We start from the raw sequence: 26120 nt of genomic DNA, 5'->3' as shown, positions 1-26120 counted from the left end.
ATCACTGTAGTTCCTTTAAGGTGCATGACTAGCTAAATCTATTGTGATCCATAAAACAGAAGCATCTTTTCCTACGCTGACCACTAAGTGCTGGTGTGTATTGCATGGCTCTCTCTGCATGAGTAAGCCAGTGTGATGCTGTTTATCTTTTGTGTAACTGCCCTGTACTCCTGCCACTTTTGTTGTGGAATTGACAAGGAAAGTTGCAGTTTTGTACTTCCTTCTTTAAGGATCAGTCATATTCACCTTTCAGTATGTTTTAAATTGGCTTTAATGGTACAGAGCCATTTGTTGCTAGTTAAGGAAACTAATTTTGCAAAGTGTTAGGCACCTACACTTTTAGTGCGGAGAAACACATTTCACTTTTTTTTGGTGCAAGTACTGGAGCGAGTTTGGATAAGTGAAACAGAGATTATTTGTTCAATCTATGGTGCTTTACCGTGTCATAGCGGCATGATGTGTTTTCTTGTGTTATGTGAGAACAATTTTACTGGACCTAGTTGGGGTTCCCTTGTAGGACAATCCATCCATCCATCCATTTTCCAAACCGCTTATCCTATTGGGTCGCGGGGGGTCCGGAGCCTATCCCAGAAGCAATGGGCACGAGGCAGGGAATAACCCAGGATGGGGGGCCAGCCCATCGCAGGGCACACTCACACACCATTCACTCACACATGCACACCTATGGGCAATTTAGCGACTTCAATTAGCCTCAGCATGTTTTTGGACTGTGGGGGGAAACCGGAGTACCTGGAGGAAACCCCACGACGACATGGGGAGAACATGCAAACTCCACACACATGTGACCCAGGCGGAGACTCGAACCCGGGTCCCAGAGGTGTGAGGCAACAGTGCTAACCACTGCACCACCATGCCGCCCCTGTAGGACAATCACAAAGGTATATTATATTATACATGTTACTTCTTTAAGCAAATACAAAACACAGTGACAAAGGAAAAGGCACATTTGACAGAATAGAAATATTTTAATTGCAATTTGCACAGTCCTTAATAAATAATATATTTCATGATTTTAACATGAGCAAGTTTTATGTGCAAAATAATTATATTTACAAAGGAAGCTATACGTGCAAAATGGAGAACTTTTTTATGGAGAAATTGCATTACCAACTTTCTCTGATATAACCCTCTGCATTTCCTAAGACAGCAGGTGGCATCGCTCCCATCTAGCCGTATGTCAGATGTCTACAAGTCCATTAATCAGGCCAGATACTGAGAATCCTCCTCAATGGCCAAGTAGAGGGAAAATTATATTGGCGCAATAGGAATAAATAGTGATTTAACAAAACAGACAACAATGCATAAATAAAGAAATGACATGAATTACAGCTGAACCATGACTTTATATATCATGGATTATCTGTAATACCAGATAAACCATGTAATAATGTAATCTGTAATGGTTTGGCTACATAGTCATCACAAAGTGTAATGCTGACAATATGAACTTCAATGTAGCTACATTCAGTTTAACCCACCCTGAAGGAAGACGTCTTGGTTGATCATCAGTGATCATAAATAGGGACAGAGCCTTTGGAGGGGCTAAAGTACTTTTGATGAAAAACTGAACTTGCCTTCTTTCTAGAATTGTATATATATGGAACTGCTACACAGCTACAGCTCAGGCAGATCCAAAGACTAAGTGCTACTCCAGGAATATAACCAAGTCTGTACTGAGACAACAAAAAGCCCGGTCTGTCCTGAGAGGCGCCTGAGAATCAGGTCCGGAGGCAGACCCAGAGAATGGCTGCCAGGACATCCACTGCTAAAGGTGGGAGGAGATGTCAAAGGCTGAAATTTATACTCAGTTTATAGCAGCATTTGCAGGAAAATGACATTGCTGTAGTACCTCCATGCCACTGTAAAATTCAGTGGAAGTTCTGTATATATGTTTGTGGTCACTGAATCTAACTGTTTTTATGGAAATGAAAAAAAATGCAGTTAAATAAATAGTTACAATTCAAGCAGCAATAACAAAATAATCTATCAAAAAATGACTGACTGAGTCTGTCATTGTGTTTCAGTAGAATGATAGCGATACAAGTATACCACAGGCTTTAGGAATTTGGACCTACAATGCCATCAGTGCTATATGGACAGTGTTTAAGGTCTGAATTCTGACACTGCCATGAACCTGAAACACCATATATCCTACTTTAAACCCCAACTTAGAAAGCACAAGTTGCCAAATACCGATGCTTGTCCTTGATGGAGATCCATCTGTACTTTAAACAAATAAAGAGGTTTTTACAATTGGTGTGTACTTGAATAATTCAGTTAGCTTCCCGATTGTGTTAGTATGGACCCCGGCATGGTTGTCGCAGAGGCAGGAAGTTCTGCTCCTCCACAACCATCCCGCTCTGCTCACTGCCCTGACTTCCTGGGTGTGGCCACCATACGGCGCTTAGACTTGTAGAAATCTATTGGAAACAGAAAGGAGTGGAGTTAATGAGCATGACATTGTGAGACTGGGCCAGGACACTGAAGAGTACAGCCATGACTTTTATAGCACATTTCAATACATTTCACAGAGGACTGAAATTATTCAGAATTTTCCAACTGTGTGACCAGCAATTTTACTAAACTTTGTATCATTTACATGGTGATTTCAGTTACTACTAGGACTCAAAATGACCATCTAGTAAATGGACAGTCAGCTTCCTCCACTGCTACATTCCTACACACCACCTCTCTGTCCCAGTACAGCACCCTCTCACGTTCACTCTTCATCTGGCTGTAGCACTTCTCCAAATGGTGACACCGCCTTCCTGACTGACTGCACCCCACTCACATTATCCGTCCGCTACACACCTGTAATGCTGGTCTGCTTCCTCTTCATCTTGCCAGCCTGGTTCTTCTCGGATGTCTGTTCCAGGGTCAGGCTCCGGGAGATGTACCTCTCTGGAATGCGAGATACGTTTTCCTTGATGTTCAAGCCAGTTTCTTGGGGAATCCTGGATGAGCGATACAGTGAGGGAAGCATCGACCCTGAGACCCCCTCCCAGATGAAGCAACTCCCCTCCAAAGGAGTCTCAGTAAGGAAGTCAAAACCCCAGCGACGTCTAGCATCCTCCAGCTCCCTGTTCAGGGCGGTCTGGTAATCCACTTGTAGCAGTTCATGGTCTACAGGCCCGAAAAGCCGCCGTCGTGCCTGTCCCTTCCCATGAGCCATTGGGAAATTCTTCTCGCTGGACATGGATCTACACGAATATGAGAGAGCAAGCATTTTATTGTCATAAAACAAACAGTTTCGCACTACAATGAAATTCTTACTTTGCACATCCTCCATTCACCACAGAAAATAGAATAAGAACATAAATTAACATAAATACATAGCAAAGTCTACAGACAGCAGCAGTAATATAAATAAAATAAAGTAAAATAAAAATAAAGCACAACAAAAACTAGACGGTTGAGTCAGACAAATATCAAATAAATATCCTAATTGTATGAAAAATACATCGTAGCTAAATATATAATTATAAAACAAGGACAAAAAAACGTCAGGCAAGTTCAGTAAAAGTGTTTCAGATTGTGTAATGTGTAGCTCAGAAAATAGCCCACACTATATAAGCAACCACACGTTTCAATGTCTTTAAAGTTCATTTCTTTTTAATTAATTGATTAAATACAATTTGATTTAAAATTGATCGGCATTTATTATGTTCATGCACTTTAAATTAGCTTCCTGTATGAAATGTACTGCACAAATAAACTTTCCCAAGTCGTTTCAGTTGTGTCCTAACCAATGACCCTCTGTCCAGCAGTCCCGGCTGGAAATAAATGTAACATTCACAGCCCAAAATCAATCTGAACATGTCTGGGCAAGTACTTAACAGAGTATATGTAGAGAACAGCCTCACTGACTCATACGGCACACACAGCTACTAGGTGTAATGTTATAGCGTCCACTAGTGGTGCATTTTTTTCCTCAATTAGAATGTAAACATTTTGCACATTTGTTGCTTTCATATTTAATAATATTGTATATTAAATAAATTAAGTCCATTCACCAGAAGTTTAAAATATCTGCACTTATCTTACTACAGATATCTTTTTTATTAAGTCTCGGTTTTTTTTTGACTGACTCATTCAGTTCTGTTCTTGCAATTTTGCTGTTAATTGTAATTGTAGTCCCTGGCTACCAAAGGGATGTTTGGTTTTTCATGTTATTGCAAAGGTGTAACTAATTAAAAATCACCCAGTGGGACTGCTTGTCAATGAAGTTTTTTTTTTTTTAATTCAGAACAGCTCTGTTAGAATTATAATTTGGCTTTCAATTACTATATGAATTTTTTACTTAATACTATTGTATATGTTCATTTAAAACTATGTGATATATATGTATGTATATTTGTAAACAAATTAAGTAATAATGTTCCTTATAAAACCAAAACATGTCCATTTTCACTGAATTAAGCAAGACTTTCATTTGAACACTGTACATCTGACCATCGACCTATGGTGTTTTTACCTCAATATGGTAACACAATTCTATATATCAAGATGCCACTGCTAAATATACTAGGAATTCACAACGCTGGTTACCTCAAAACATAAAACATTTACATATAATTAAATGTATCAGTTAGTAACTCCTATATATATATATATAGGAGAGACGTAAGGGGTCGCGCACTGATTACAGTGCGTTGCTGCACCCACCACTGGACAAACCACCTCAGGAATAAGCACCTGAGTGCAGCTGTGCAGTGGGTGATACCTCAGCACCACATTAGTCCAAATGGAAGTGTGAGTTTCTCCCGGGGGCAGGATGTAGATTAACATCATACCCAGGGTGAATCAATTGCAGGTTAAGGGCCTTGCTCAAGGGTTCAACGGGATAGAATCACACCAGATATTCACAAGATTTGAACCAGCAACCTTCTGAGTACTGGCACAAGATCCTAAGCCCCAGAGCCACCACTCCAACCTATGTCAATGCCTATATAGACATTTCAATATTTGCAAAACATAAAGTAAAATATCTCAATCGTATAGAGAACACTTTTATAGGCCTAGTATTCGATGTAGATGTTTCATATTTTTCACATTGAGGTGTAAAAGGACTATATTCAAATTCTAGGTATATTTTCAAACTTTAAGATTCATATTGTTTAATTTCCATTTTGTGGACATTGTTTCAGAATATGTCAGAAAACAGCCCAGGTCGCAACGTTAAAGTTACGGCACATTCGTGTAATTCAGCAAGACCGGATAAACTACTTCAAGTTTAATGTAAAAGCTGACAAATTGAATGGCAGTCGGTGATGTAAAAATAATGTTGCAGAGTATGAGTGATAAATAAAATATTTCAATATCTCCATAAAAGGAGTCGAATTTTGCCGACAAAAATCTACGGTTAATGGGTACAGTACTCAGAATGTTGTATCTAACTGGATAGCGATGACATTCGTGAGCGTGTCTAAGTATATCATATTCATTATTCGTCCCAGACAATTATTATTAATTAGATAATCAGTAGTCAGTGGTTTAGTATCGAGATATAACAAATAAAGTCAGTAGAATTAATAAATATGGATCAGTTAAACCACCACATTTAGGAAAATAATATACGGTGTTAAATAATATTCTCCATCTCAATAACGATGAAGTAAAAAAAACTAAACGGGCGTGGCAATGAGACAAGCTGAAGCGTAGGGGCGGGTACAAATGCGGTGACGTAATCGCGAACGGAGCATGTGAATACAGAGCTCGTGTCCGATAGAGAAGCACACAAACAAAATGCTTTAACGCCAAATAACATGCCAAGAAACGACTATTCCATTCATAATGAACAGTCCATAGTTATTTGTACTAACTTGTAAGTATAATATAAGGAGCAGTGAATTGCAAAGCATCTGGTCCTTAAAAACAAATTTATATAAACATACATAAGAAAACAAATCATGGAAACCTGCCTACGAACAAAACATCTTTCCAGATTATACAAAGCTCAAAAGTTTCAAAGAAAATTAACCGGCAAACTTACGTGCCCTGGTCCAGTGAAGTCTTCGAATGGTTATAGATGAATTAGTATCGCTGGAAAAGAAGACCGGGTCTTCTATTATTATGTTGTACTTAAAAATATAGCAATATGTCTTAAAAGAAAACGTCCATATATATGTAATATGTGGAAATCAATAGCACCAATTAGGACCAGTCTCAATGTAAGACTAGTTTCTGCCCTTGGTGAAATAATATGATGAACGCTCGCCGGCGCCGAGGAATTATAACGTCGGTGGGCGGGGTGCCACGCCGCTCGTGAGCGGGCGGAGTCTCAGCTGCAAATGCTAGTGCTGGAGACCCAAAAAACACACGTGAATTTTCTTCCACGTTTTTCCCGCAGTCGCCGAACCCGGGAAAGTTAAATATAGAACACCTAGAAATTTGTATAATTTATTGATACATTAAATAAAAATGTATCAGAATTATTTATTAAACAAATATTTAATTATTAGTCACACACACACCCCAAGTAGGCCTACTCTGCTGTAAAAATCATCATTAGCGGTGTATGGTGTTCATTCACAAATTATTGAAGTAGAACGTTTTATATATTTCTTCTCATAAATACATTCCGTGTAATTCTCGCTATCGTGGTCGCAGGTGGCATTTTTACGCCAATCTTATACACTACAGCGACTTACAGCATTACTGAACCCGGAATGTCTGATGTTTTGGTGTGAAATAAAGATCTCAGCACTGCCAACTGACAAGTACTGTGACGTCGCACATTTCTGTGCTCAATGCGGCGCCAAATTGTGAGATGGTTATGTGCTGTAGGCACACCGATTTGTACTTGGTAGCTATAGAAACAATCCCTCCACACCCAGCAACTACGTCAATCGCTAAATTTCAGCAAGAAAACGCTGATCTGTGGTTTAGTTCTGTCACTATGCACCTATCACACACGTCATTGATACACAATGCCAAAGACCACTCACAATCCGAGTTTGGCTCTCCAGTTAGGGGTGGTGCGAATTCACATTGGATATGGGGGCGGGGGGTGCATATGATTGGATGAAATGAGCGAGTTGGTTAAGAGGAGGAGGAGGGTTCGGGCGCGTAGTGGACACGGATTGGCTATTTAGAGGCGCCGACCCAGAATTCCAAGCAGGCTCGGTGTAGCATGCGTGGAATTTATATGAAAGGGGGATGGAAATCTTCCATTTCATTGTGTCTATTTTCTAGATTTATTCAGGAAAGTTCGTCGACTCGATTATCATGGGGTTTTTTGCATAAATTCCGTCGAGGGTTTAACTAGCTCTTTCCATGGTTTACAATTTGTGCATGAATAAAAATTAAAAACTGTAATCAATAACCGCATTAGAAATACATATTCCATATAGGGTGAAACGCTGATGCGAGCATAGAAAAATTGCCCTTTTTAAACTGGCCAGCAATGAGCCCCGATCTCAATCGGCTTGAATAACTTCGAACACTATTGAAATCTGTCATCACGAGATGGAATCCTGCAATTCCCGTCGTCTTTAAGCATGGACGACATTGTCAGTCACCCAGAATCTTGCTGGGGCGAGACAGGGAGCCCGTACAAAGAACCGGTTGTGACATTTGCACGTAACACAAATGATGTGACCGTGAGAGCTAATTAACCTTGACCGAGTGGGCGCCCTGACTTTAATTTGTGCGCCAGGGAGGCTGCCACTCAGAAGTATAAGGTGGGGGGGGGGGGGGGCAGGACTGTGCTGACCTTGGCTCGCACTATCCTGTGGCCCAGCAAGCAGGAGTGCTTTGGACAATACTAATGCAATTAATAAAACTACTCTCCGAATTTTGAGTCGTTCAAAAGGTCTTAATAGAAATGATGGTTCCTTGAAAGCTGTGGTGTAGGAAATGAGCAAAGAAGTTTTGTTTTGTGTATGTGGGGGAGGGTGTTTGGCAAGGCACCATGCAAGCAAACATTCAAAACTTGGAAAGAAATGCAACTGAAGGATGTGAGTAACTACTAGCAGACAGTGAAAAATGTGGGGGGTGTTACTGCCAAGGGTTATACAAATAAATATTATGGAAGGGTGAAATCAATGACGGCGAAGATGCAACTTTATGAATGATCTAGCGATGAAGTTTGTGCATCATTCCGGAAGATAAGCTGTCCACTTACTCTGCCTGCAGTTAATTCCCATTTGTGAAAACAGTACTACAGTGGGACCCTTGAGTAAGGCCCACAAGCCCAGAGGCAATGCTTCCCAAACTGCACATTACTTGCAACTTCATTTGGCCACGTGTCTCACAGTGAAACACCCAGTACATTACCTAGAAATGCTGTCCCACTGCCATCCCTGAACCAATCATCCAGCTAACGGAGCCATAAAACTTGGCAGAGATACATTACTGCGACAGGTCAGCAGCACATAAAAGCTGGGGAGCATGAAATACACCTTGATGCACCTGTACATTTCATCAAAAACACACCCACACTTCGTAAAGGGAAATGCTGCACCCTCAGAAACACACCAGATTTCTACAAACAAATTTAATTCAAAAGACAGGTGGAAAAGGGAAAACAAAATAAAAAAGGGAGCATCACAGCACACATGGCACTCCAAACATGCCAACAGTATCACCCTCCCTCAGGTACTTAAGAGCCCAATGTCCAGATAGGCTTGGTGAGGGCACAGTGCTCATCGGACTTTACAAGAACTGAACACATTTGTACAAATCGTCGGCATATCACAAACTCGCATACACTGTTGGAATTGGTCGCCTTGCACAACACAGGAAAAGCTGCTGAAAAGGGACATTATAGAGCTCATAGTCCATATAAATCTTAAAGTATGATCAAGCAAGTTCAGACGACGCTTTCAGGTTCTTCGTACTCTGTCATTAGACCTGGAACGACTAAGAACACAAAAAAAAGTGGAAAGATTAGTTCACCGCTTAAACACCGATTAGCAGTTTACATGCACCACAACAGACATGCCACATTTAAGGCCTATCGTTCATGAGATCAAAACTGCGGTGGTATGGCTGGATTAGCTTACAGCCAGCTAAAATCTAACAGAAAAAGCATAACAAGACCGCTTAATTCACAACACATCACTGCTAAATGGACAGAACCAAAAGGAGCAAACCATTACCTGCGAGATCTGGAGAATGAACGCGACGGCTTATGGTTCCTGTCACGAGAGAAGGATCTATCCCTCCTCCTGTCTCTGGAGAGAGATCTAAAACAAATCCAAAATGCCTTAATGGAGGTGCAAATCCCACCAAGCAAGTTATATTTAAAGGCAGATTCAAATTCTCATAGCTAAGCCAATGGGAACAGAGCATAAATTACCGGCTGCGACTGCGGCTGCCGCTCCTCCTACGTGGAGATCTGGGTGCAGGGAGAACAGTGGATGGAGAGAGAGAGAGAGAATGTCAGAAAAATCACTGAAAACTAAGGGAAGATTCTGAAAGGCAAGTGCTACTTCTGCAGACACCCCAAAGGAGCTATCGCTTTCCCCTCCCCATCACCTGGGGAGGGTCCCTAGCATCCCCTTAGGAGGCAGATGGTGGGAGAAGCTCAAGCCCACACTTGGACAGAGGTGTTGCACGTCTCTGTAGTGAGACAATGCAAGGACAAGAACATGCCAAGGCAAGAGGAAGCCTGGACTCAACTGCTGCACTGGGGGAGGAGACGGAATTATATTGGAACTGCACGCATTTAATAAAAATGCAAATGCAGGCACACACTACCGAGGTGACTGGTGCTACTGAGGACCAGGCTCACACACCACTACACATATCCAGGTCCTGTCATACTAAACCATGGCCCAGACATTTTATTGGGCAAAGAACATTAATTTTTCATCCATTTCTGTTCTAGGAGTTTAAAGGTGACAGCTCTCCAATGATATACCTACAATGATCTTTTCAACCGACTTGAATGTCATATCCTATAACGGGACCTGTTCACCTTTAAACTGACACACCTTCGATGGTTTAAGTAAAATCGGTTAACCTCATGAAGCAGCTTTTAAAATGAACCAGGAGTAAACTGTATGAAGCAGGGAAAACTTACTAGTTTTTCTGGTTCTCAACAAGCTAGAAATGGCGAAGGAAAAGCAGACTGGAGGCCGGGAAGGCAGAGTATGCTGAAAGGATTTGCCAGATGTTGCAAGGTGTTTAGATGGTTGGCTGTTGGGGGCTGGCTGCGGATTTTTCCTGCTTTTATTGGTTAGCCGAGGGCTGCTGCTTGTAGGTTGTGTTGACATTGGGAAAGTAAATAGCTGACTGGTCGGAAATATGAGGTAGGCTGCTGCCGATTTAAGGTTGGAGAGGACGCTGAGAACAGCACGGTCAGGAACCAATGGGCGGTGCAACCTGACGACTGGCCAGGCCTGGGTCATGTGACATGACACCAGCCAAGTTGATGGGGCACGCTGGTCACATGATGCTGAAAGAGGACTAGTTGACCAACTCAGAGGGTGCTGAGAAGAGGCATGGTGATGACTCTGCAACGGGGTTCGTTTTTATTAATATAGATTAAAAAGCAAACTTCATAATGAAACAAAGGCTAACAAGACATCCAGTGCACATTCTGAAAGAATCTGCCCCAAATCAATAAATCTAGGCTCCAAGAAACGCAAACTAGCAACATACCAAATGACCACAAGTTTTGATTCATTAGTTGAGGGCTGCAGTGTATCCTGCAGTACAGTTAGCAACAGCTCTAACCTGCTGCTTTTATAATGAGGGAAGGGAGTAAAAGCGCTAATCCAAAACAAAAAAAAAAGCACCTCATCTGGTGTATGTGCAATGCCACAAATTTGCTAGCTGACAGTCAGCAAAACTACACATCATAAATGCAATAAAACCAGCACTATTCTGCATCTGTACTTCACTTCCCAAAATATTCTGCGGATTCAGTAAAAACCAGGCCTGTGGCTTAACAGGAAATGTGATCACGCAACTCCAGCTTTTTAAACTGCCAGGGAAAGTGACTAACAAGGACAAGATTTCAAACGCACTTCTTAAAAGATCTTACAAGTGGAAGTGACAAGGGCGGGATTACCTCCGGCGTGCGGGGGGGCTGCGCCGACGGTAGTCATCCCGAGGACGGCGGCTCCATGAAGGGGGCGGCCCCCTGTTCCAAGAGCGTTTCTCCCCAGTGGACAGTTCCACCCGGACACGGCACCCACAGAGCGTCCTGAGATTAAGACAACAGCCAACAAAGCACAGGTCTTACATTTACCGAAAACCTATGCTGCACAACAATGCAACCTTTGGAAGCAGCAAACCATTCAAATGCACTTGAAAACACCCAAGCTTGAGCTACTAAACCTTGACCGACACCACAAGCAGCAATATGCGATTACTCCATACCTTCCATTGAGTTCACGGACAGCATCTGTTGCATCACGGGGGTCCTCAAACTCAACAAAGGCAAAACCAGGGGGGTTCCTGGCAACCCATACACTGCGCAAGGGGCCGTAGTACCCAAATGAACGCTCCAGTTCAGTCTTGTTACCGCTACTGCCCAAATTGCCTACATAGACTTTGCAGTCAAGAGGGCAGTCTCTGTGCACACTGGGATCTGGAGGGCAGAGCAACACAGGCAAGTGGAAGTTAATCGTAATACGTTACAGTTAGAGCATTTAGAGAATTTCCCCACTGGGACCAATAAAGTATCAATTATTATTGTTATTATTGTCGGAAAACAATTAAGATGACAATTACCTCCCATTTGAACTGTCAACAATGTTTTGAATTTGGACCAACTGCAAGAGGGAAAGAGAAAACATTCTGATTCATCACATGTTTCAACATACAAAACACACTTAGTAGAGAATGGTCAAGGATTCTGAACAATCCAGACCATACCAGCTGCACAACCACGTAGTTTATCATTTAAGGAGCGATGATTCAGTCCGGTAGGATTAAAGCAACTAGACATGTCACATGGAACACTGTTTTTAAACACCTAACCTGGTTAAAACCGTTTTAGGCCCAGCAGTCCATTACTAATGTTGATCTAATTAGTAAATTCGGGCAGGAAAACAACGTGACTTGTGAGGATAGGCTCGGTGATAATAATATGCAACCGTACTAAGATCTGTGACCTACGCATGCGTGCAGCTAAATTTAGGAGAATGGGGACCTAACATGCTTAGTAAACATCGCGTATGTGGAAAACGCGATGAAGCACGAAACTTTACGGGATGGAAATGTACAATTAGTTATGAGAGCCCTCCCTTAAACAGATGAATGCCTAATCCATGATAATGTTGTACCTGCCTCTACAAACCTTTAAGAAAACCGATCGAGGCCTTCACACAGATTTCCTGCTTGCATCCGTGCAGATTATAAAAAAGGGTGATTTGCGAACACAAGATGTTTACATGCAACTGATTGATTACAATTTCAGCTACATCCGCTCTATTGAAAGAGCCTGGATCAAAACGTCCACCGAGATAAAGCCTCACTTAGCAGCCATCGTGGAAATTCAAAATGGCGAAACCATGCGAATGAGAACGATGTGCGGCGAGTGAGCTACCGCCATTTCTAAGCGACGCAATCCAGAATTCCACATAAATGTTTGGGGCTTACGTGAAAATACTAGCGATATATATCAAGTCCAAATGCATTTTGATTAAATATTAATATTCCCGTCATGGACAGCATGTGGAAAGAACGGCTGCCGATCTCAACGCGTTTGTCCGATTCCCATCCCTATAAATATATCAACTTAAAACCAAAAAAATGCGTATGTACTCCTGATTATATAAATAGAGCCCTGCCTAATGGGTAATAAATTTAGGAATACCTTAAAGATTTTATTCGCGTAATAGCGAAAACACGTCCTTGCCTCGTCACCGCCTCCTTCGGTCTTCTCTTGGAAACGCAAAATGGCGCGATGCCGGACACCAGCTTTATACCAAGAGGAGATGCCGCTGCACGCTCTGCCTCTGACGTCACCGGCGCGCTCTGCCACGACGGGAAATGTATCCGTGGAGTTCCGGATTGTGAAAAGAAATCACATTCTTACTGTTAAGACGGGAACACAACTAAAATGCTGCAATTTACAAATGGACATCAAATAAATCACAGTTCTATACCATACTATTTAATACCTGTTTCAAATAAACAGACAGACTCGACGCTGGCCAGCTCTGTTGTACAATTTTCACGCCGTATCCCAGGGTAAATTACCTTGATACAGTCACTAGAAATGTTTCATCCCCAACAAGACCAAAATTAAATGCTACTGCATTAGAAGATTCGTTTATGTATTGAGGGGAGGCAAATGTAATAAATTGTTAAATGTATGGGGTGCTCATAATTCACCGTTATAACTGATAACTAATTAAAAAAATGGAATCAGTACTCTCAAGTAAACGCTTAATAAAAAAAAAAAAAAAGTTTTTTGAGAATATCATTTCATATCGCAATCAGGAAACGATTACACGGATATATTCCCGCTGTGTCAGAGCATGCAGATGGCTGAGATACACTGCATGTCTATATTATTCCAATATAAACCTAATACAAGCTACATCCAAAGTGTTGACGTAGTTTGCAAACCGTCTGTTTATAAGGTAATAAAACTGTTACATACATGTACATGACTTTGCAGACTTGTTTCGAATTGAAAATCTCATGCCAGCTAGCTGACCAAAGTTGCCAACCCAGTGGATTACTGATTCTTGAAAGGAATCTGCCATATCTTCCTATGCTGTTAAATCAGTATCTCCCTACGGACTTAAAGGTGCTGTTGTTTCTGGATGATACGTTAAGTGACCAGGGGCAGTCTTATTAGGAAGACCCCATTATAAAAATTAACTGAAATAAATTATTTGATCTGGTTAGAAGAAAATGACTTTGACCTATAAAAATGTCCAAGAATAATCTCAAGTGGATGAACGGCCTACTTTCTGTACATGTTACTTTTCTGTAAAGCAGGGGACAGATTACTACAATCACAGGAATTCCTGGAGCAATCACAAAATTGTTTCTGCATTTTGGGTCTCAGTAGTCACGATTACCCAGTGAAAGACACAGATCTGTATGGTGAATTTGGCACAATGTAGCATCAGTACGAAAATCCATCCATATGACTTATCCAGCTAAATGACCAACACGACATACTCATTAAATGACGACAATAACTAGCTAATTCTATGTTACTTTTCATACACTGACATAGATTCAAGAGCTGCGTGAACCAGTTCATTCCTATCAATTCCAGATTTTTACGACAGAGCAGGGATCCCCAAATATTTTTCTCTGAGGGCCAAATTGCCATCAGCAACAAAAAGCTAAGCACCATGAAGAGATCTGTCATTTTCCCCTCAAGACAGAAATTTCACATGATCCATTTCCACATTATTACTAATGGAAGGAGTAAATTTGGGCTTCTGGGCCAAATGATCCATCCATCCATCCATCCATTTTGTATACCCGCTTGTCCTATGCAGGGTTGTGGGATCAGAACCTAGTAACCCAGGATGGGGCACCAATCCAAAATAGGACAGGTCAAATAATATAATCCACCCATTTTATAACTGCTGATTGTGGTCTAGATCATGAGGGGGACTGGTGCATATTGCAGGAAATTGAAATTGTAATATACAAATTTGGATATTAAATATTCTTTCAGTTTTGTTTTCATATATGTCTAAGGTGATACTTCACAAAGGTTTCCACAGTAACATAATACTCTGGAATAATATGATCCAGGAATCTTCATAGGCTGTGGGCTGAGTGACTAGCATATGCCACAATTCAGACAGATAAGTAAATCTTTGGAATGAGATCATTTACATACAGAGAGAAACTTGTTCTTACACTCTTGCTGGTGGGTAAAAGCCTGGAAAGCATTGCTTGAATGGTTTGAAAATGTGCGCACGTTATCATTTGAATTATCTTAGGAGATTACCTTAGGCGTTGTATGTATGACAATAGTAATGCAAATATCCCCGAGACTGGATTTCATGGGACTTTTTGTCTGAGGTGAGGGCAACAGCCTCAAGTACTCTACAGCCAGAGTTAGAGCTGGACATTAAAAAGATGAGGTTTAAATGAATTACTAAACAAAATTACAACACTGATGGAACAGGGAGTAAGTACCATATTTTGCTGTGGTGGAGGAATTTAGAAAACAACTTAAATAAAAATAAAAATCAACAGGAAAAAAAATATTCTAAAATCTGAAGTTCTCCATTGGCCTTTCTACTTAAATAAAAGTAACTACGCATAAGTACTGGCTTGCAAATAAAATATTAAGTAAAATACTTGAACTTGTAGCCCTTGATGCAACTATAATATGGCATTAGGTGTCTCTACTGTATGTATATTTTGTTAAATACAAAAGTCCAGGCCTGATGGTGTTGTATTTTCCAATCTAAACATTTAAAACATGAAATGCTAATTTATAATAGTTCTTTGTTTCATATTATACCTATAGTTTATTTTGTTGTGTTGAAAATCACAATCGTATACATGGGAGCGATGCAAGCAGGAAATTTGCATGAAGGCCCCGGTTATCACTGCCCAATCTACAGCTGTGCACTAGGTTCCATGCCAGTGTACAGTATGCAGCATTTCACAGTTAATGGTTTTCTGTATAGCTTTTTGTATTTTATACGTTAAAGTATTTTGTTATATGCTTAATTGGAAAGGTTCTAAGTAAAAGGAAAAAAAATATGAAATCCTTTTATTTTTTTGAGTAAATAATTTAAAATGTAACAATGTGTCTTTCCATGTGGTTATTTTATATTTAACATTCATTTACAGACAATGTGCTATATCATGATATGTATTGTCATCGAGATATGAGATTTTGGGAATAACGTAAAGCCCTATATATGTGTGTAATTAAAACATCTGAGGATCCACCTCTTGCCATTTCCAGAATCACTTTCCATATTGAATCAAATGGTGTCGTACGTAGTGCAAACTTTTTAGCAATCCAACCAAAAAAAAACATGACGCCGAAAGGTTTCACCTTGCTTTTAAAAATGTTTCTAAGGGCTGACAGACTACGAAACCTCTGACGTCGACTCCCTTCTTCGAGTCGCTAGGCTTTACTTTAACGAAAAAATCTCAGGAATCGTCATCACATTAACAGCAATGTGATGGTAAAATGTAACAGTGCTATGTAGAAATGTAATAGAATATAAAGTGATGTTTGCTATAAAATGTAGTAGATAAAAGTGAAAAGTGTCCACAGATACAGCATATGGACATAAGCAGTGGCAGCCCTGGCCATTACAGCAACAGGAACTTTTATAACATCCCATTCTAAATCCATAGGCACCATTATGGGGTTGGTCCCCCTTTACAGCTATAACAGCTGCCACTCTTCTGGAAAGGCTTTCCACAAGATTTTGGAGTGTGTCTGTGGGAAGTTTTGCCCATTCGTCTAGAAAAGCATTTGTGAGGTCTGGCACTGATGTTAGACGTGAAGGCCTGGTTCGCAAACTCTGTTCTAGTTAATCCCAAAGGTGTTTGATGGGCTTGAGGTCTGTGCTCTGTACGGGCCAGTTAAGTTCATTCACACTAAACTCACCCAACCAAATGTTTATGGAGCTTGCGCTGTGCACCGGGACACAGTCATACTGGAACAGAAAAGGGCCTTCCCCAGACTGTTACCACAAAGTCGGAAAGCATACGTCTAGGTACACTGAAGCAGATGTCCCTTCGCTGGAACTAAGGGGCCGAGTCCAACCCCTGAAACACAACCACACCCCATCATCCCTCTTCCACCAAACTTTACAGTTGGTACAATGCAGTCAGGCAGATAACATACTCTACCAGACCCATAATAATCTACCAGACTGAGAAGCATGATTCGTCAGTCCACAAAACATGTTTCCTCTGCTCCAGAGCCCAGTGGTGGCGCACTTTACACCACTCCATCTGATTCTTGGCATTGTGGTTGGTGATGTGAGGCTTGCATGCAGATGCTCAGTCATTCTTCTGTCCCAGCCAGCAAGTCTTCTCTTCTTTCGATTCGCTTGCGATTTCTCGGTGCACCCATTGCTATAGTATTTTAAAACAATGATGCTTAAAGGTACCAAAATAATATGTAAAAATTAACTTGGTTATAACAGAAATATTAATATCTATCAATAGTCAAAGTAATTTATTTTCATGATTTAGCTGTAAGCAATATGCCTGTGCGGTCTGTTTTAATCCAGTTGCGTGATTTTGATTAAAGTCGCGAGTTTAACACAAAGAAGCGAGTGAAAATATAAATAAAAGCCTTTTTTTCAGAGAAATAATATAAACAAATAAAAGCAGTAAAGCAATTACTTTATTGGGAAATCCCCGAGGACCTAACACCAAAGAACAAGCACAGCATAAAGTTAAAAAGCATGTGGGCCTATTATTTTTCATACCCTTTAGGGAAAAGATGTGGACTGCTACACATTGGCATTGAAATATATTATTAATGATTTGTTGTCATGAGTTAAAAGAACTTGTTTGTGGTTCTCACTACAGTAGTTTCACCGGCCTATCGCCTGATTCTAAACAATAGCTTGCTTTTCTTTGTTAAAAATTGCAATCTGCTGAGTGCAATGGTTTTTTATCCCAAAAATAGGCAGATGGCCTTGCTTTGTTATTTTCCATTACTGTTAGAAAAAGAAGAAACGTTGCCCATGATTTCGTCGTAAAATAAGCAACATAATACACCAGGTAAAAATACAGGTTCAAAAGAAATGCACAATATACCGAAATTGCTGCGCGTGGTTAGGCCTTTTTTTTTTTTTTAGTTTCAATACGAAAGGCGCAATAAACAACTTGGGCTGATGGACGTTGTTAACATCATCAGTCACCTCTTAGCATTTCAACGAGTCTCAGTAGTTAACGGCTAACAATCTTCCCCGTACATATGGGATTTAGGGTGTACAACAGTGGTACGCGGAGTGGGGGATCTGGAAGGTTCAAGTTTTTTATATGTAGGTAACTTGTTCTGTGAATAAAGAAAGGTTATTTTGACAGTAATATGTTTTGAAAATATTTCATGTCAAACGACTCAAAAACCTGTTGATTTTAGTCGATTTAATCTACCGACATACGGTTTCAGCTCATTCATATATTCTGCGTCTATTTGAAATCGATTTTAACAAGGTGTGTATGATGAGACTAAGAAAGGTATGACATTTGTAGGAAAAATAAAGCTTTTACTATTTAAAATGATTTATCGTTTGTACAGATAACGTTTCATGTGTTGAGTTCAGTTGTGAACTGTCGTTGACAATTACATTTCCTCAAAGCCAATTGCTTTTTATTAGAATGAAAACTAAGTACAATACACCTACTTCTGTGTAAATCCTGGATATTCAAGGACTCGGCTGCTGAAAAAACAACAACAAACTTAATACACATTTTGTACTCCGTTGTGAAAACGTATTTTCGATATTCATCGATTCACAATCATGACGGATTCGTGTGATTTGTACGTGCTCATCGATTCCTAAATGCTACTTGAAAACCCTTTATTGGATGACTCAAAAAAGAATGGTGATGTAAGCCTATTTACCAGTCAACATCGATCAAGACCGAAATATTTGGAGGGCTTCAATTTTGAAACCATTTGGAGGATTTCAATAATGAAAAATTTAGCGTAGTGTTGTTCAGGTGAGCGTGTTTAGACATTACATTGTATCAATAATTTCCTCGTGGTGAGAAGAATTTTTGTCACCATATGTGCAGATAATAGCAAAGAAATTACAGAGTGAACCCTGAACATTTCACCAAAAGAAACAGTAAAATCCAAACCAACCATTATCATGTATTTTCCTTTCGAAATAGTAACCATCGCTGCAGAACTAAAAAGAAAAGCACACTGAGATCAGGAACATTCATAATTTTATTTAGAAAGAATAATAGCCGTTAAGAAACTACAGTAAAACCGAGTACTGTACAGAAGGAAGTCTGCCCCAACATATAAAGTTTGCATAGGCCCACTATAGCAGAAAATTACCACAGGATGTTCATTACTAATTATACCTATAAAAGACAACCAAATAAAATGCAGATTTCAAATTCATGGAAAAATACGAACTGTACCACAGATTATATTCACGTATAAAATTAGCAAGATGAAGAAATTAATGACTTAAAGACTTTCACATAAATTAAGGGAAAGTTATACCCAAATTACCGCGTTAATTACTTAAGAGGTAAAACAAGCGTGACACTAACCTCTGAAGCGTCTAAGATTACAAACATTATTTAACAGTAAGAGATGTACACCAGGCTCTGCTCAGCCGGTATTCTTAACTTCACACCGATAACTAAACTGAGACAAAAGCTAACACCACTTGTTATTGTGTTTCCAACAGTTTTTGACCGGAATAGATTGAATTAGCACATTGCTGGATTAATTAACCGAAACCGCAGTAGCAGGCAGTCGCTCGCGTGACTGCTCAAGCACCCTTACCCGGAAGTGAGTAATCCGACGTGTCTGTTCTTAACTACGGAAACCGAGATAACCCAAGCCAGGCGCTTTGTCTTAAACGGAACAAATATTAAAATATGTTCGAAAAAATAGTTTGATAATTCTGCTCACTGCTGGGGGGGGGGCATAGAGCTTCCAGTGGAGCCTTTCAATTGTCATTAATAGCCAGAATCCATGGATTTTTTTTTATTATCAAAAGAGGTGATGTTAAAAGCAAGAGCGGCAGTAAAAGAATTCGTGTGTTTTTGACTTAACTGTAACAATTATATTAAGAAAACAAAAGTTTCAAATATTGACAAGGACATTTCTACACTTAAGTATTTTAATTCATACATAGGTTTACATAAAATGTAATAGGCCCCATCATTATTAGCGTTTGTTTTTTAATTATATAGACATCACAGTTTCCTTGTATTGATAACCAGTGACGGATTAACAAGTGTAGCCCCTAGGCTACACTTTCTGTAGGCCTTATTAAGTATTCTTAACTATGAAATAATTTCTACAAAGTCAAAGAAAATGTGATGCTGTATCAAACAAGAGCAATCGCATCAGAAAAACAACCGGCAAGCTTACACTTTCACATATGCAGCAACCAGAAAAAGTGCAACTGAAACCACATTGAATGAATGCATCTCAATAGCAGTAACCTTAAAACATTACACTCTGATCCAGTGCATGTCAACTGGATCCGCAATGTGCACTCAAGCCACATTTGCCACAGATAGTATAGAGCATAGACAACTTTACAGAGAGGGGCAAATTCAAAAAGAATATAAATAGAGCGTAACAAAGAGATATATATTTTTTTCTGATCTTCCCATTAAGTTTTAACCAATCAACAACTTGTGAATAAATAAAGGACCAGTAAAGGATCATTTAAAATAATAATAATAATAATAATAATAATAATAATAATAAATAAACTAGATGGCCAATAGGGGACTCCTGATCACTCCGAGCCTGAAGGCTGCAGCCTAGGCTCGCCTGGTTACTTAAATTAAGCACTTACAATTATAATTAAAGATTTTGACTGGAAATAATAAAAATGGTCAATGAAGATGCACATAAGTGCTAAAGTAAATTACGTGTAGTGGATCCTTCCTGTATCAACTACCATTACCTGTCTGCACATGGTTCAAAGTGTTTGGAGAAATCGAGGCCTGCTATTAGCGGCACATATTCCCTTTGTCATTTTTCAAGATAATATCTTTGCTATTGAGATAGTTATATTTTTCCTTTTCTGTTTCACCTAGTTCAGGGAAGTGGTGTTTTCATCTTGACCACAGTCCTATTTGAGCTTTACTTGAGTCAGACTTTTTTGTTTTATTTGAAGCTCCTGAAACAAACCATCACCCTACTCTCACAGTGGAGGCTGTTTTTTTCTGATCAGATTAGTACAGCACATTCTGTTCTGTTTCACTTCCTGATGGCTGCATAGCCCCACATGAACCCGCCCTCCTGTGCTGCTCTTCTCTCTTTCTCTCTCTCTCCCTCTCTCTTTCTCTCTCTCTCTCTCTCTCTCTCTTTCTCTCTCTCTCTCTATAACCATGAAGCAGAGGGAGACCACAGGAATAAATAGAGTTAATTTCTTAACTATATTTGGTGCAATAGCACCATTAATTGTGTGAATTACATTTGTATTCATTGCTATACAATACTCTTAGCAATTTTTTATATATATATTTTGGTCTTTAGGTATATATGCCTCAGTCGTCTTTGCCCTTTTGGCGCAGATGTGATCCCCTGGCCCCAATTAAATTTACAAGGTGGTCACCTCTCCATCATCTGGATGACAGGGCAGCAAATGATGTGAGTTGTGACTTTGGGAGATTTTGGCTACCCATCTGACCCCCAGGGTTGTACATTTAAAAACTATATAAATAAATGAAAGAAAATCCCTGCTTGGTACTCACTAAAAAAAAGGAAAAGGAATAAAAGCATGAGATCCCCTGATGGCTCTGAGCAGGAGGCAGGGCCAGAGTTGCCTAATGACATAATTACGACAGTGACAGGGCGGATAAGCGGTGCCGGTTAGTTCCATAGACAGATATAGTAAAGGAACACAATGTAACCAAGGTGAAATCTCATCTGCCTACACTAATCTGCAGGGAATGTGACTGGCCCACCCGAGAGGCTGCAGCAAACACCAGAAACCTGCTGGATGCACCAGCACAGGGCCGCTTGTGCGCTCCTTCACAGTTTAACACACACTTGTACATAATGTTCCTGCCTCTTTTTTTATCTTTCACAGGGCCGTCAGTATCTTTGATAGGTGTCCTGCTGTAGCTAGAACAGCTGGGGTCCTTATGTTGGCTCAGTCATATATTTACATTATTGTAATAATACACTTTTTTTCAGTCCAATATAATGCTATACATTGCTGGCACTCTGGCACTATACTGTTAATATTCTTCTGTTCACTACTACAAACTAGTGCTACAATGCTGGTATTATTCTGATATGTTATTGCTCATTGATATTGAACTACAAATGTTAAAATAAGTCTTTTAAACTGAACTGTCAGTTCTAGATATCTATGCATTTTGTCATTGATAAACAACGCCGAATACATTTAAAAATAAAACTGAATTATTTTCAGCAAGTTGACTGTTTTTTTTTTTTTTGTTTTACACATTTTTCACTTTACACATTTATTTTTAAACCCCGGATAAAATTATCTTCTTTCCTGCTGTTGTCATTAAGGAGAGGGAAAACAATTCAGTATGGTATACATGGAGGTTTGTGTGAGTGTCCTGGAAGACACCGAATTATGTTTTCCCCACAGGATTAAAACACTTATGCTCAGTAAATGAAGGAGATAACGACACTAACTTATTTTGATCAAATTAGCTTTCATCCTACCGTCTTCTCAAGTGAAATTTTGGAATAATCAGCATCTGTAACTTTTTATTCAATGCCGGGGTACTGCCAGACCGGAAGTCCGAAAGTGTGGACATCCAGAACCGGACCTCAGGCCATCATGGGTACACATACACGTAAGGGCAATTTAGAGTCATCAGTTTAATCAAGCCGCACGTTTTCATCCAGAGATAACAGGGAAACTTGATATATATGGAGCCAGGATAGGAATCAAACCCACAATCCTGGAGGTGTAAGGCCACAGTGTTAACAAGTGCCATGTCATTTGCCCAGAGTCATATCTATACATGAACAACCAGGTTTCAGATCAAACTGATTACGTAGCACTGCCATCATTCTTGCATGAGATTCAGTACACAGTTGTGAATGTAATGTAAGTTGTACAATTAACTTACTCAGCAGACACTTTCACCCTGAAAGCAGGGTCAGGCAGTGCCTGGAGCAACTGGGCATTAAAGGTTTTGTCCAGGGGCCCAATGGTGAAACTACTCTGCTGATTGTGGGATTTCAGCCAGCAGCCATCTGATCACGTACACTGTGGCCGAACCCACTGAACCACCCCCCCCCCCAGCATCACAACCCACTGAGCCACACACCACACCCAAATTTTAAACCAGAATTAAAAAAAATATACCATACATTTATAAAATGTATCGTTAAAGTCTCACCAGGATGGAGAGCGCCACCAAATGATGGTATGAGGGAATGGAGACTGGAGTGCAGGCAGGTTCAACCAATGTAAGAGGGTGGAATGGAAACACTCCTTCACTGGCGACGAGAGAAAACACAGTGCTATATAGTGATTGGTAGAGTATTAAACTGAGTGTCCTTATAGTCAGACTTCACTGTGTTCCCCCAGTCTTGCAGGTATCTTTACGATTGTCTTCCCATTAACATATTCACAATGGAATGCTTCAGGTTTGGTGACTTCGCTTACCTAGGGAAGACAGACGATGGCGTCATCTTCTGGGTAATTGCCTCAAAACTTGTATGGCTGTCAGTCTCTCTGGGATATTTCTGGTCTCAAAGTCTATCCCCTACTGGCCCCTTTGCTTAATCATAGCCTCCTCCAATTATTGTGTGTGTGTGTGTGTGTGTGTGGATTAGGTTTATAATACTTTGTGGGGACCAAATATCTCCCACAATGTAGTAAAAACCTGATTTTTTTTTACATTGTGGGGTCCATTTTTCGGATTTCCACAAAGATCTTTGAATGCGGTCAAAAAAATGAAAATGCCAAAAGTCTTGTATTTTGTTTGGTTACTTGTGGTTAATGTTAGGGCTGGGTAGGGGTTAAGGTTGTCATGTTGTGATTAGAGTTTTCCCCAAAGAAATTAATGGAGAGTCCCCACAAAACATATAATTACAAACCTGTGTGCGTGTGTGTGTGTGTGTGTGTGTGTACACGGGTGTGTTCATCCTGTGTGCGGTTTCCATTTCAGCCCATTCCCACAACCAAGCATAGGGCTCTCTGGGCCTTCCTACTGCCAGGTGGAACCACAGCAAGTAGAAATGTACTTCCATGTCTGTGGGTGGCCTTGCATTTCCCCAGATTGTCATTACCAGCTCCCAGATAAAACCTATACACTGATAAAACAAAGGAGTGCACGTGTTTACCCAGAAAGCTGCTGTCCCCTTTGAAAGCTGAAGAGGTACATGAGCAATGAGTCAATGTGAAATCACATTATCAGGTTACACAGTCTTTTATATGTTAGCTGCCCAATTGGTAAACACACAAGTGATGTAAGTATATTTCCTGCATCTGAGTGCCTGTAAAAGCAATACGTTTTGTGTTAGTCAGAAAGCTCTCATTGTGTATTCAGGTGTCAGGTGTGTGCACACAGACGTTGGTGTTGTTCACTCTCTTGTACCAGATAAGGTACTTCTGCCTCTATTGTATTTACTGCTATGTTGCAAGTGTTTCCAATAAACTATGCCTCTGAAAAATGACATATTTGGACTGCAGGAAACAAAGTCGAGTAATGTGAACTGTATATAGAGGCACCATGTGTACTCTGTGTAATAGGAGAAAGATGTACTTTTTGTGGATGAGGAATGAGAGATGATGAAGTTAAGATGTCCAGTTTTAGTTCTTCCAACCTCTTATACTTGTCAGAGATGAGGGGGAACCTGAGGCTTGTCCCAGCCAAAAAGATTACACCCTGCACAGAATGCAGCACCATAATTTCCATGTGAAATCCGCATGTAGTACCCATGTGGTACAGTCCACCAAAAACATTTACATTTTCCAGTTATATTTTGAGTGAAGTGTTTCTGAATGGTTTCCCTACTGGGATTTTTTGTACACACGTCATTATTAGATTCTGTCAAAAATGGTTTCCTGGAGGTTTTTATCCGAAGCTACTGCCGAAGGACAGTTATTGTTTATTGTTTATAATCAGCCACACAGAGGACAGATTAGACCTTCAATTTATGTCACTGAAGGTTGATTAGGTTTCTCAAGGTTGTGATGGAACAGCGTGACAATTTGTATTTCCATTTATATCTCAAGACCTCAAGAGGGCTGAATACATCTGGACAGAACATAACCAACCAGTTACCACCTCTAAAAGTTTCATAAATGTGCCATGTTCTAATAACACAATATAAAGACCAATATTACGTGACCTGCTTGGAGGTCTTCAGATAGTTTGATAGCAGCTGTTGTGTGTCGTAGGCTAAATGATAACTGGATCCAAGCTGACTGACCATGCTTGCAATAGCTGAATATAAAATGGGTTAGGTTCTGGTTGAAACACATTAATGTCTGTTTAGTTATTTTCAAGTTTATTAGACAAAAGAATAGAAAATGACAACTGCAAAGCACAAGCTGAAGCTGCAGGTCCCGTCCCACTATAAAATCAGAATGAGTCATATCTGAGACTGTGGCTTTACCTTCCCTCGTTATTAAGTTTATTACCTGTCCGAGGGACTTCATGCTGGGCAGCGAGGTAGCTAATTGGTTAGAATGGGTCAGGTGGACTGCCATCTTTAAATTACCTATAGTGTCATTGTGTGTGTTCCATGCATAGCGTGGATTGTCTTGAGCCCTGCCTTTTCTGGATTCGGTTCAGCTTTGTTCTGTGTGAGTGGTTATACGAAATGGATGGATGATTAAATATACAGTTAGTTCAACCCAGGGCTCATAAAATAACCTGTAACAAACAGGAAATCACATTTTTTTTTGTTACTTAACAGTAGATTGTTATCAGAGACTGTGAAATTTGCCTTGTCAGTTTCTGACATTATCTGGTACACATGGTCTGCTGTCGCGTGCCCCTTATCTAAACAGTACAGCTCTGATTATATGTTTATTAATTTAGCAGAGACTTTTATCCAAAGCAACATACAACTGAGAGAGCAGGGTCAGCGTGTCCCTAGAGCAACTGAGGGCAAACGGTCTCGCTCTGTGGGGCCTTTTGGTGATACTACTGGTCATAGGATTTGAACAGGCAACCTTTTGATTGTAGACACAGAGTCCAAACCCACAGAACCACACACTACTACTAGCCCTTTGTAGCAAACTATAAGCATGTTTCGTTTACATTGTGTATCACCTGGACACTAAATCAGAGGTATGGGGAGCTACCGAGTCACTACTGGGGGGAGGGGGCATGGTGGACCCCCTTGATATATTTGCCTGGGCAGGGAGTGAATGGTATTTGCTGAACAATGGGGCTTGTGATTGACTAAGAATGTCTTAAAGAGCAACCATTGCACTAAGTTAAGCTTATATACAGCTGATTATCACTGCCACTATAAAAGTTGTCATAATGTCTTTATGCACATCCATCCATTATCC

The 26120-nt window shown here is 40.2% G+C and overlaps 2 protein-coding genes across 3 annotated transcripts; both read right to left on the bottom strand.

Annotated features, from left to right (window-relative positions):
* Positions 1-966: 966 nt before the first annotated feature.
* Positions 967-6373, bottom strand: LOC125744547 (cyclin-dependent kinase inhibitor 1-like). The gene is made up of 3 exons (XM_049016516.1): positions 6014-6373; positions 2833-3221; positions 967-2441 (listed from the first exon to the last, which is right to left on the bottom strand). The coding sequence occupies exons 2-3, from the start codon at positions 3215-3217 to the stop codon at positions 2386-2388; spliced, it is 441 nt and encodes a 146-aa protein (XP_048872473.1). The 5' UTR covers positions 3218-3221; positions 6014-6373; the 3' UTR covers positions 967-2385.
* A 2130-nt stretch (positions 6374-8503) lies between these two features.
* Positions 8504-23296, bottom strand: LOC125744546 (serine/arginine-rich splicing factor 3-like). 2 transcript variants are annotated; one of them, XM_049016514.1, is made up of 9 exons: positions 23256-23296; positions 22987-23086; positions 12794-12954; positions 11707-11747; positions 11353-11563; positions 11042-11176; positions 9323-9361; positions 9123-9209; positions 8504-8883 (listed from the first exon to the last, which is right to left on the bottom strand). In XM_049016514.1, exons 1-9 carry the CDS (start codon positions 23279-23281, stop codon positions 8847-8849), a joined length of 837 nt encoding a protein of 278 aa, XP_048872471.1. In that variant the 5' UTR covers positions 23282-23296; the 3' UTR covers positions 8504-8846. The 2 variants fall into 2 exon arrangements, with proteins under 2 accessions (XP_048872471.1, XP_048872472.1); XM_049016515.1 differs by having other exon boundaries at positions 12836-12954.
* Between the last annotated feature and the right edge of the window lie 2824 nt (positions 23297-26120).

This window comes from Brienomyrus brachyistius, chromosome 6 (assembly GCF_023856365.1).
Source record: "Brienomyrus brachyistius isolate T26 chromosome 6, BBRACH_0.4, whole genome shotgun sequence".
Taxonomy (NCBI): Eukaryota; Metazoa; Chordata; class Actinopteri; order Osteoglossiformes; family Mormyridae; genus Brienomyrus; species Brienomyrus brachyistius.
This window is presented reverse-complemented; position numbering and strand designations above follow the sequence as displayed.